This window comes from Eleutherodactylus coqui, chromosome 12 (assembly GCF_035609145.1).
Source record: "Eleutherodactylus coqui strain aEleCoq1 chromosome 12, aEleCoq1.hap1, whole genome shotgun sequence".
Taxonomy (NCBI): domain Eukaryota; kingdom Metazoa; phylum Chordata; class Amphibia; order Anura; family Eleutherodactylidae; genus Eleutherodactylus; species Eleutherodactylus coqui.
Window position 1 is genome coordinate 114,330,157 of NC_089848.1, and position 13,020 is coordinate 114,343,176.

A 13,020-nucleotide genomic window follows, 5' to 3' on the forward strand; every position below is an offset into this window, starting at 1 on the left:
TTGTACAGAATGTAAAAGACTGAATGATTCTCGTTTGAATGAGCCAACGTTGTATCTGCCGGTCTACACAGGCCACACAAGTGCCAACAGGTTAGCGGCGACGTCACTCGCTCGTTCAAACGAGAATCGGCTCGTCTTAAAGGGCCCTAAGGCGACTTCTCTCTGTTACCACGAGTGACGGGAATCGGCACGGGGACTCGCCCAGCATTTCATACCTTCTTGGTTCCAGGGTGGTCACGGTGATGATCTTCTCAAAGTTTGTAACAAAAGCTTCTAACCATTGCTGCAGGTAATTCAGGTCTTTCTGCAAGAAATAGAGCAAGGAGAATGTTAAAGCAGGAGTCAGATCAAACTAAGAAGTAGCCCCCCAAAGTCAGGAAATCCTCAATAATCCCCTCCAATTATCCTTCTCCGTTCTGGAAAAGCTGCTTGACTGTCAAAATGTCTGTAAATACAGTTCTTGCAGTCATGACTCGGCTTTCCCAGTCTCCTGAATGACAGGTTATGCAGAGATCGAGGGGTCATATTACTGTGTCATAGTCAGTCTTGCACCTCAGGACTCTTACGCTCATGTGAAACCATAAGGGCTCATTCACACGGGCGTATTGCCACCGCATATTACTCTGGCGTATTTCCTGTGCGTACCACATGGCGACTCCTCCGGAGGCAGTGAAAGTCTATGGACTTCCATTCCTCCATTCATACCTGCGTGTGGACACTGTGTAGCGATATGCAGGAGAAATAAATCGCAGCGCGCTCTATTTCTCCGTGTATCAAACGCAACCCTTGAATGCTACATCATCATTGTAGATCTGCCATTAGTCGCCATTCAGCTTTCACAGGTCTCTAAGGAAGTAATACTCAGCGACTGCCACCAATCTTTCCTAGGGTCCTGAACAGCAAACACATATCAAGCTAAGCTCCGGCGCCAAGCAAGATGCCCACCAGAAGCCAAACCAAGAGGATGGGACGTTCCGAATCCCATAATCGTGCACAGAGCCTCCCCGCTCAGAACAACATTCTCTAGTCACATCCAGAGCTGCAATCACCGGTATTGTGGAGTTAGGTCACATGACTTAGAACGGTCTCTTTGAAAGCTGCTTTAGATGTGACTAAAGAAAAAGCATAAAAAAAGCAGTAAAGCTGACGGCATCCTGGAAACGTGGGAAGCTTTGAAGCTCTAAGGATGTTCCCACAGGAGGCGTCACCATAGGGTGAAGCCGACGGCTCAAAACAGAGGCTCTCGCTCCCTGCAGCGAGAACGGCGGAGTATGAAATTAACCCTTTATGTTCACCGCCACATCACCAAAGAAAAAACTATCCTTTTTGATGCCAGTAAATGACATACATCAATGATGCAATGAGGAAATCCTGCAGAAACCCCGCTCTTCTATCACCGCGCCGATTTCCAACCCCACGTAACATTGCGACACATTTTGCACTGCTGAAGACGCAGCCGGTCAGCGGCGCCGCTACACGTTGTCCCAATGCAATACTTTCCCCGACGGCCGGATAACACCCACCACGGCAAATATAAGTCAGGAGACGACCTCTACAGTGGAGGAATATTCAGACGTTTCATAGTGACATCTATTTCTGGGGAAGCTGCCTGACAACCAATATGGCTGCCATTATAGCTCTTATGAATCTGATTGGTCCGTAGTGAACATTCCGCTCCGGAGTCTGGGAAAGCTGGGTGTGGAGGACGTAAGGACAACAATGCTGATTGCTGCCTCGGCACTTTTAAAACGTCACAATTTTCTGCTCGTGCTTATTGAATACGCAAAAAAAAAAAAAAAGAAAATCTTTCTACTTGGCGAATACAAGGGTCACAAAAGGCGACAGGCGCGGTATTGGTGGCCATACACGCGTTCTAGTGACAATATTGCGCGTTCTTCTGTTAGGTTTTATATTTCCAGGGAAGAGTATCTTCAAGGCTGGAAGCGATCTATGGTTTTTAATGTTAAAGAGCTGCTTACTGCATGTATGGCCATAAGAAAATGTCCCAGCATGCAAGGCTCAGAGACACAGGAGAAGGAGTGCAGAAAAGAGCGATTACGGAAAAAAAAGAATTCCATGTTAAGACGATGAGCTTGAGGGCGGCCCGCCCGCTCCCCTGGGGAGCTTAAGGGCAGGCAGCTCGCCCCCTGAAGAGCTTGAGGGCACGCCACCCCCCCTGAGGAGCTTGAGGGCAGACAGCTCGCCCCCTGAAGAGCTTGAGGGCACGCCGCACGCACCCCCCCCCCCCCCCCCCATCCCGGGGAGCAGCAGCCCGCCCGCCCCCCCCTCCTTCCCGGGGAGCCCACCCACCCCCAGGGAGCACCCCCCCCCCCCTCCAAAAAAAAAAAACCTTCTAGCTTTGCCTTGTGATTAGTCAGTGTATTCTGATGCATGAATAAATGGCGCTGAAGCATGGCAGAACGCATGGCTGCTGCGGACTCTTGGTTAGGGTTCAGGGTCCATGTCTTAGTGAAATGTGCTTGTTTATTCATATGGAAGACTTTCATTTCATGCGCCATCCATACTTCCAGCTGACTGCACACGGACAGCACCCTGATGCATTACAATCAATGGGGTTACGCAGGCAGGAGTTTCGGGTTTTTTTTGTTACTTCAGTCTAAACCCAAGGGGAAAAAAAAACAGATGACACACAAAGGAGACACAGAATTATAAAAACGTAACCCATAGGGATACAACACAGACAGAAACATCACCGTGTAACTATAGGGGGTGCAGGGGATGCGGTTGCACGTAGGGGCCCCATAATCCCTCACTTCTTCATATAGGGAGCCCAGTACTATGGATAAGGCATTATCGTTGGGGGCCCCATTACAGGTTTTGCATTGGGGCCCAGCAGCTTCAGGTTACGCCTCTGCTAAACATGGATCAGTCCGTTATTCAGGGCCATGTGCTGTTCATGTAATTCCACGGACAGCCCGTGGCCACGTTTAGGCCCATGGCTCTACATACAAGGACATTTGGTCCCCACACAGACTCATATAGGACATGTGAATGCAGGTGTGGGGTCCAATGTGAATAGGGCCCGGGTGTTTGGGCACAGATCAGTCTGACATAATCATCAAACATCAGCTGAGCAGACAATATAACGTCCTCTCACAGATCGCGCACCGGACGGGGCATGGCGTACGCTATCTACCAGGATCTGTCAGCAGACGTCTTATCACAGGCGCACGCTCAGCTATTTTTTTTTTCCACTAGATAATGTTACAAAACATTTAGAAGTTATGAAGGCTCTAAAAACCAAACAAATATATAGATTTTCAAAATTCTATTTTTCTATAATCTAACACAAAAATCTTGATTTTTCGGTGCGGATTCTGTTCAATCCAGAATGCGCAGGACTCACTACATGTCCTATTTATGTGAGATTCTTCTTAAAGAATCCCCTATTATCTTCTATGGTAGCATTAAAGTGCTCATCCAGGACTAAGAAAAAATGTTAAACAGGCTTAAAATGAAATAAAATTGCATACTCCCCTATCCCGGCGGCTCCCCGCCCAGCGCTGCAGCCCCAGTGCCCGCCTCATGGAACCTGGAAGAGGCAGCGTGCGGGCATGAGCCATTCATTGTGCATGTGACCGCTCAGCCACTTACAGGCTTGAGCAGCAATCCCCACTGAGACCTGTGAATGGCTGAGCGGTCGCGTGCTTCTCCGTAAATCCTGAGGAATTGCACTTTTAACCATTTTCCAACATAGCCCCATCACCTATAGAAGAGAAGAGGAATAAGAGGAGATTCTCTGCTCCGTGCTGTCAGAGAGCTGAGGGGGAAGGGGGGGATTTCAGAAGGGGATACAATGCGTTGGAGTTTATCATCAATGGAGAGCGAATGTTGCGATGGAGTCGGCGTGCTCCGACGAGCCCTCCCTCTCTAATGAGACAGCAGACAGCTATATTCCGCAAACCGCCTGGAGAAATACTCCAGGAAACGGTCATTTCCCCATCGCTGATCTTCTGTTACCCGGATCTCTTCTACACAAAAAGAAAGGATCTTACATAATACATTTACATGAGGAAATCGCTCATAATGCAATTCCTAATACAAAGGCAAAGATTCATTAGAAGTTATTGCACGTTCCTTCTGGACCCAGAAAAATCCACATTTTACAGATTCGTAGATTATACAACACAATTAAAGGGTTGTTCCGTTGTCTGATGATTTCTAAATTCTAGGCGCACATGTTAAAATCCCAAAAGCAGCTGTAATTACCCGTATTCTCCACCAACCATACAGCTGCTCCAGGTCTTTGCTGTGGAAGAGCGACCACCTGACCGCTGCAGCCAATCAGAGATCACATCGGCGAGGTGCCGTTCTTCTAGCATCACTGTTGATATGCAGGGAGCCATGATGCCAAGTGAACGGCACCAGATCGCAGCAGCCTCTGATTGGCTGCAGCAGTCAGTTGGTAGCCATGCCACAACAAGGAGCAGGATGACTGTAGGAGCTGACGCGAGATCACCAGGACAGAGGACGGGTAAATACCCATGGTTTTGTTATTTTAACAAATATGTACCTATAGTTAAAAAAGAAAAAATTATATTATATATAATAATCCAACAACTGGACAACCCCTTTAAAAAGTTAAAATTTATAACTCTCCTCCCCCACGATGGAAGTATGTACCCTTCACCTTACAATCTAGTTACAACATCTGCATGACAACAAGTAAGGTGTCTGACTCCACCCCTTTATGCAGTTTTCAGCTCCTTTCTGTTGTCAGATTCCCAGTCATGTGACAACTAAGCTCCACCCACAGAGGGGCAAAAAATTTAAAATTGACACCTGGAAAAAATACATCACGGAGAGAACAAGAAAACAATACATATCCAGTTGACAAGTCCCAGCTCCGACCATCACTGGTCTCCTACCCGGTGAGGAGGGCTTCAGTATAACAATATGCGAAGAGTGGACTATTCCTTTAAGTCAACACATCTGACACCCTGCTATAACTGGGCCATTGACCTAGGGGGTGAAGTCTGGCAGGGAGTCGAGGTAATTGCATCCGAGTAGAAACCTGAATATTGCACAAATATCCTAAAAGGAGTCCATTATGGCAATCATCACTACAATGACTCCCCTCACTTCCTTGGACCCTCAGTTTAAATATTAAAAAAAGGAAAAAAAATTGAATTTCATAAATTAGGGAAAATTCATCCGTACATAATGCGATTACGGACATGGTCATTCCGTTTAAGAACGAGCTACTATGGAAGACCCTGAGTCTCAATGTGTCGTCCCATATTGGTTACCTGCTCAGGATGTAGTGTTACCATCCAGTCACCGGGAGCCGCCAACCTAGCAGCCATGTTAGAAAGTACCATTCCTCTAAACCATGGGGGGGGGGCGTCGCAGTGTTGGGGACCCGATCCGAGGAATTGTCAGCGCTCAGCCGAGACACACAAGAGTATGTACCAAACGTCAGGAAGTGCAGAGTCAGAGGAGTCAGCGCAACACTTCCTCTGCTATCTGTGAAACAAAACCACCAAAAGTGAGCGCACCGCCAGCACCATGACAACCTGTGCCCCCCCTCAGGTCACAACCAGAAGCATCACTGGAAATACGGAACTTTTGTTTAAAAGTGTGGTTTTTCGTATATTTCGGCTTGTGATGGTTTGGCTTTCCTCCTCCTCCTCAGTCACACACCAAGGGAGTGTCTCTGGCGACAATGGAAAAACATTCATAAAATTCTGAATTGGATTCTGAGTTTTACATCTGGATGTGTCCACTAGGAGGCGCTCTATTCCAATACAAACTACGGATAAAGAAAGAATTGCACTAATAGAATGAAACCGTCGGCCACATTACATGCTTATCTGTCCACTAGGGGGCGCCATCATGCTGCTCAGCAGGACACATTCTATGAATTGATAAATGAAATCCTGAAGTTGATTCAGCTTTTTTTTATGCCTATTTCTCCACTAGGGGGAGCTATACAATGCAGCTCAGTGTGACAGATGAGGATTGATCTACAAATGACTAAATGACTATATTAAAATCTAAATCGATATGCTTAGAAAATTCTGTGTGTCCCGACCTCCAAATATAATGTTATCGAGATAAACATGGCTAACAGCAAGTCATCTCCGTGCCGAGAGGTAAAAGCAGAACTGGGCAGAAGAATTATAAATACAGATGGAAACATAGACCAAAATACAATGCTGACGCGTTCTAGGTCGTAATGCAGTGTAAAGTATGGAAAAGACCTGGAACAACAAAGACATAAGCAGTGCAACAAAAAGCCGGATAGTCAGCGCAATGCCAATCGCAACTCACGGCAACAAAAGTTGGACACTAAAGAAACGGACCGGAGGAGGGTTGAGGCCATCGAATTTTGGTGCTGGAGGAAAGTCCTACAAGATAAGGGGGGAGAGGAGGAAAGGGGACTGGTTATTTGTATAGCATCAACGTATTCCGCAGCGCTTTCGGGTAATTTACTTATAACTCCCCAGCAAGCTGGATACTCATTTTACTGATCTCTGTAGGAAAGCCAAGTCAACCTTGAGCCGGCTACCTGAACCAAGCGGGGATTGAACTTGCAACCTTCAGGTCGTGAGCAGGAGCTTAGGACTGCATTCTGTTTCCTAAACACTCTGCGCCACACGAGGCCCCTAAGATCACAAATAAAACAGCCCTAGACCGCTTCAAACCAAAGTTTTCATTGGAGGCCAAAATGACTTGTACTTCGCCAATGTATTAGAAACATTGATAATGCTTGGAGTGGTCGGCGGCAGAAGAAGACCCGGCGCCAAAGAATGCGCTGGCTGGATACCATCAAGGCTGATCCCAACAGGCAAACGATCGAACTGGAAGAAGACGTACAAAGCAGGACCGCATGGAGAGAGCTGGACCATAAAGTTGCCCCGACTAGGCTGACATGGAACGGAGTAATACAGGAGCCACACATCTCTGTGGTCCTCCAGTCACATCCAAAGTGTCATTCACAATCCTGCTCGTACTTCATGTCTTCTACTTCAAATCACACCCAGTTTATATAGTGAGCCTCAAACGTGTGGAAACATCCATATACAATGATCCAAGTCTGCATAGAAACGGAAGGGAAAAAGGGGAAATCTGTTAGGCCATGTGACCAACATGACGGCCATTTTGAATGCCAGCATCTGGATTCGACTATCACTTTATAATGGGAAGGTAGGCGTGTGAGGCGTCAAACTGGGAGAGAATTTCATCAGAAAAACAATGGCGCGCCTCATTTTACCATAACGTCTTTCTCATGTTAATACAGTGATTTTTTTTAGTACAGGCAAAGTGAACAATGGCGATACCTCAAGAAGAATGTATTGAGATTGTCCCTACGTTAATCGCCACACATTTCAATCAACACCCCCAACCGGACCTCCCGTCACCCACAGTGCAGTTGCTAAACTTCTTTCCAAAATTGGGAAAAAACGGTTTTTGCTGATAAAACAAAATATGGACAACCAAAAATCATTGCTGATGAAGCATCAGCAACCGCTGTCATGGCCTCACTCAGCAAGAGCCTACAACATAGCGATCGTCTGTCTTAAGACAATGGGGTTAGCAGAGTCTTCTACTCCAGTTACAACCAAAGCTGGCTGATGCCTGCCCAATAACCCAACTATATAACTGTGTAGCATCAGCTTCCACAATGCACTGCCCCCTGGGAACAGAAAGCCGGAAAAACTGTGAATGCAGCTTTGTATGTGACTGGAGAAAAAAAATAAAAAAAGATCAATCCAAGACAAGACAAAGTATTTACTTGTTATAACAAGGAGCTTTATGATGGGTAAACATTTGGCTTGAGAAGGTGTTACTTTCTTTAAGAACAATGAGAACATAAAAGACGTAAACGAAAAACCTTAAAAACCACAAAACTGACATGAAAAAGAACGAAAATAGGTGAAGATGGGAACTGGCGTACACCACACGGCTCCACCCGCGCCGATAGAGATCTGCTAATCTGAGAGCGAGGAGGGGCTGCAGCTCGTAGGCAGGATGTGCCGTGTTCAGGGGGACACGCAACATGTGGCGACGCGTACATCATCCATGACGGGTGGAGTCATATGATTGTCGAACCTGATCGAGTGCCTTCTTCTGCGGGGGTCCAGTTCAGTAGGAGGGTGGTAACTACAAACATGGCGGCCATTACAGAGTTGAGCCCCCTCGATCACCCGGGGTAAGCGCTTATTCACACCAACGATTTTCACGTCTCTGCGCTGTCCATATTTGCACACGGACAGGACGCTGACCCTGACGTACATGAATCATATTCAGTCTGTTTTTCGGGAGCAGATGCGCTCATCTGAATAATGCCTAAGCCTGCTGCACGGACTTACTCTCAACCTCCTGCAAAAAACTGGCGCGTTTTAGTCGCCAGCGGACTGAAAAATGCTTTAACCCTTTGCAATCCAATTTTGGATTCAGGGTTTCCTAGGGGGTTTTCTCTTTCTGCCATAATACAATGGCACCATCTGCTGGCTAGAGCCAGTACTGCAGTATGGGACATGCTGGAGAGGCCCCCAACAACACAGCGGCCAGTAACAATACCCTGCCGGACATCTTACAACATCAAAGCTGTACAGCCCTCAATCAGAAGGTCTCCAGACGTCAGACAGTGGATTGGAAAGGGTTAAAAAGTGCATCATGGTGCCGACAAACAGGTTATTGTTTGTAGAATAAAAATGTTCTGTAATTGTCTGATATACTTCCTGTATCAGTTTAGGACAGTTTTCAAGATCTCTGCATGCAGTCAATGAATGCGAACTGTTCTGGCCATGTTCATTATGAGGCACAGCTCCAATAGCCGTGTGCCCATCGCTAGACCAGGACAGCGTTCTACTTACTGGAAGCGAGGTGCTATTCACTGAATGCAAATAAAGATCTTAAACACTTAATGATGGAGCCCACTGGATGGAGAAGGCGCTGCTCTTATCTGGCATGGTGATAGTTGGAGCTTTACAACAGCTGGAGAGCAGCAAGTATCCCATAACTTATAGTGTCGGGTTCATTGCAGCCGTCAGGACATGCTGGGAGTTGTGGTTTTCAACAGATGAGGAGTCACAGGTTGGGTTTAATCCGATTACCTGGGGGTCTCAGGCTGCAGGACCCAAATCACCAAGGCGGCATATTGCCCTACAGACAGGACCGTATAGCGGCTGGGTGCGCCGCTCCTCTGCCCACTCCTGCCAGGAACCAGTTAAACCGTCCCAGTATAAACCTTCCACTTCCTTTATAAACAGTTATTATAATCCGCTCTCCGCTGTTTACATTCAAAGCTGAAAATATCGGCGGCTGCAAAAGGCGAAGAAAGTGGGAAGAAAACACAGGAATATCTAAATATTTAACTGTAGAAGGAAACACTGTAAGAAGCAATGACACGACTTAAAGGGCAACGCCACCCTCCGCTGGCACTACCCAGACGGATGCGGGAAACAACCCAGTCTAATGTATTAGACTCCTTTATCTTATCCAGAATGCTACTTCCATCAATTCCAGCGAATGAATGAACGCCGTCCTAATTCACTCGGGCAGCCTGTTCATACAGCCAGATGTATTCCCACGGGTGGATTTCCGCGGTGTGGCCCTGCAGTTATTAGGTTTCATTGAACCTTATAGCGCAATGGAATTCCGCCCCGTGAAATCACCCGCGGCATGTTCTATTTGCCTTAGGCGTACGCGCGGACAGCTTCCGTCACACTATCTTCCACTGTAGCACAGCGGGAGATAGCGTGAAAACACTTCCCCACCCACAGACGCCCGCGTCACGTGACGCTGTGGGTGTGTCACGTGGCGCTGCGGCTCGTCACGCGCTGTACTGCTCAGGGTACGGGACGTCGGGCAGTGGATCCGGAGGAGAGTATGGGGTCTCTGGGAAGGGGGTGGGGGGGCGCCGTGACAGACTCCGCTGCGGAATTCCGCTTGCGGGGCCCGTCACAGCCGTGGGCACTAATCCTTATTCCCATTCGCTGTATAAGTGACTGAGAACGAATGAATGAGTGCTGATTAACCCGAAAAGCCAATGATGATTTTTAGGTCAGCATAAAATGGACAAAGAACAGTGAACGGTTATGGTTAATTTTTGGCTGCGTTTACACTGAATGAATATTGGTCATTTACGCTCGTTTGAACGATAATTCTTTCATCTATAAGGGCCCTAATATATGAACTGCCAACCGCTGCGGGGAAGAGAATGTAATTTCAAAAACATCCGCAGAACATTCGGACATTACCAGCGACAGCAAAAAGATTGTCCGAGACACTTATGTCTGAAGCAAATCATCGGTTTTAGGTGGACTGTCACTTTAAGGAAAAAAAATAAAAAATTTACATTTCCAGGTAACTTATCTGAAGGCCATGTCAATTTTACATAAAAGGGTCATAAAATAATGGCAGACAGCGAACAATGAAAGATACCAACAAGACTGAGGTGCGAGGCAGCACACACCTCCCGGTTCAAAAACAATCGATTGTAGAAAATGGGTTTAACCTTTCATAAACAACCGAGTCCACGAAGAACGTAACGCTCGCTGTGAAGAATGAAGCGTACACATCCAGACATGACGCTGCTTATCTCCCCTACACTTTACTGCAGCCCAGAACAGGAAAATCAGGCTCTGGCCTCTGGGCGTGCTTCCTCTTCTGCCCTGTGTTCTCACAACCTGCAAGATTAAATCCACCACGATACGAGGACGGAAATAAACGCGAGAAACAAGCGAATCCGTGTAAAGAACAAAAACATCAGGGGGAAAAGTTAGTCCCTTTAAACTTTGTGTGCTGCACTCCAGTTTCCTCAGTGCAGGGGGAGACCAGCGGTGGTCAGCGACCCGGCCGCACACCCTACGGTGGTCAGTCACGGGCCGAGCTGTGGATGGAATAAGGGCAAATTCACACATTGCATCATTTTCCTGAATGCAGTTATCAAAATCTGCACCTATTCCTTCTGGATTTGTGTGTGAATTGAGCTGCAGATTTCACTTGTTGAAGTCTACTCTGATGAGGAGTTGTGGTGTGCGCCTTACGCCCAAATAGGTGATGTGTTAGCAGACTCTGAAGAGGTGGGAGGGGATCCAGTAGGGACTCTGGGTCTTCGACCAGAGTCTTGTCTTATGTTCTGATGCAGCTGGACACCCAACAGGGCTCTCTCGAAGGACATTTAGCGAACGCAACGGCACAAATAAGCCCCCCATTAAAATATAAAAATTATGTCTTAAAGGGGTTTTGTCTCTTTTTACTATTGATGACCTACCCCCAGAATAGGCCATCGATAGCAGATCGGTGAAGATCCGCTGATAGTCTGGACCACTGTCAGCACAGCGAGGATGTACGTCCGAATCAGTGGTCAGGGCCGGGCGTGTAATAGGCAGCTTCACTTCCATTGACATATCCACGGGTCAGTGTAGAGTTCTTTAGCTTCCATGGGATATGGGAGAAGAAGACCCATCATAGTGCCAATGTTAATACCATAACAACCTATCATAGTGCCTATGTTATTACCACAACAATAGGGCAAAGCACTTCACCTGGGCTCATGAGGTTGCTCATGGGACCCTAAAGGACTGGACATGTGGCAGGGTCTGGCGAGTCATTAAACCGATTGACTTGGGCTGAGGGTACGTTTGTGTGGCACAGACTCCATGAATCAATGGACCCTAGTAGCCAACAAGGTGAGTGGGGCGTTCTCATGGCATGGGTTGGATACACAGGTCTGCCTAAACACATCACCAACAGATGGCTGCCACGCTTCACTGCTTGGTGACAGTTTGCAGCCCTTCATGGACACCCAGAATGGTGGTATATTCTAGCACAATAATGTCCTGCGCCATTAGGCCCAAGTTGACCAGAATTGGTTTGGAGGAGCATGTCTGGAGAGTTCCTACAAATGGTGTGACTGGAGAGGTCCTTCCATCCCCAATATCCTGCACCTACAAACCCCACATAGCTGAGGGTGGCTATCCAGACGGCATCGCTTTCGTCCACTTCTGTAATTGATGCCACATCAAGTTGTTACACTTCACCGAGCTTGCCGGTGTCCTACAAGATATTGGTTCCCATGCCGTAACATTTGGCACATCTGTATATGTTAGAATGATCTTCGAGTGAACCTGCTGTGGTCTCTTGCTAGTTCAACAGAAGTCAGTGCTGCATCGAGTATCTTTGAGGAACAAGACCAGCGGGGACTGTAGCAGCCGGCGATCTTCTGCAGACCAGCAGGGACTGTAGCAGCCGGCGATCTTCTGCAGACCAGCGGGGACTGTAGCAGCCGGCGATCTTCTGCAGACCAGCGGGGACTGTAGCAGCCGGCGATCTTCTGCAGACCAGCGGGGACTGTAGCAGCCGGCGATCTTCTGCAGACCAGCGGGGACTGTAGCAGCCGGCGATCTTCTGCAGACCAGCAGGGACTGCAGCAGCAATAGCGCTCTGTGGTTTAGTATTATCAGGGCATCTATAAGGGTCCGGTTACACCAAATGAGTAGCGTTTCACAGAGTTCCCTCATGTGGTCCGTTTATACAGGCAGATACACCGCTGGCTCGTTCAAATGCGAATCGTTCAGTCGTTCTCATTCGCTGTAACAGTGGAGAACGACTGAGCGAGCGCCATTTAAACTAAACGATAAGTGAACGAGCCAACGATGATCGTTAGTCCTGCATAAAATGAATGAAGAGTGAACTATTATTGTTTGCTCGCCTTTAGACTGAATGATTATTCGTTTTTGCGCATTTGAATGATTATCGTTCCATCTAAAAGGCCCTTACGGCACCTTCACACTGGCGATCAAAATGTGCGATGCGAGAGTGAGTGAAAAGGCTGAAAATCACCGGTTGCACGATTCTTTCTATGGTTTCTTTCACATTTGCCATGTTTTTTACTCATGCGACGTTGCAAGAAGAAAAATAGCAGCATGCCCTATTTTTCTGCGTTTTTTTATGTCCCATGTCTCCCTGTGGAGCCTCCTTTTTATCGCATCGCAAAGCACAAACTTGCATTTGTGTGATGCAATGCGTTTTTAATAGAGATGAGCG

At 47.4% G+C, this 13,020-nt stretch overlaps 1 protein-coding gene across 4 annotated transcripts in view; it reads right to left on the reverse strand.

The window, feature by feature from the left end:
* NBEAL2 (neurobeachin like 2) overlaps window positions 1-13,020 on the reverse strand; it is a 124,627-nt gene that overhangs the window by 60,111 nt on the left and 51,496 nt on the right. For 3 of the 4 annotated variants that reach the window (XM_066585250.1, XM_066585247.1, XM_066585246.1), the window contains exon 2: window positions 216-304. In XM_066585250.1, the coding sequence (XP_066441347.1) occupies window positions 216-304 (89 nt within the window). Of the gene's footprint in view, window positions 1-215; window positions 305-5,270; window positions 5,366-13,020 lie in introns of those variants that run through there. The other variant, XM_066585248.1, reaches the window with a different exon arrangement.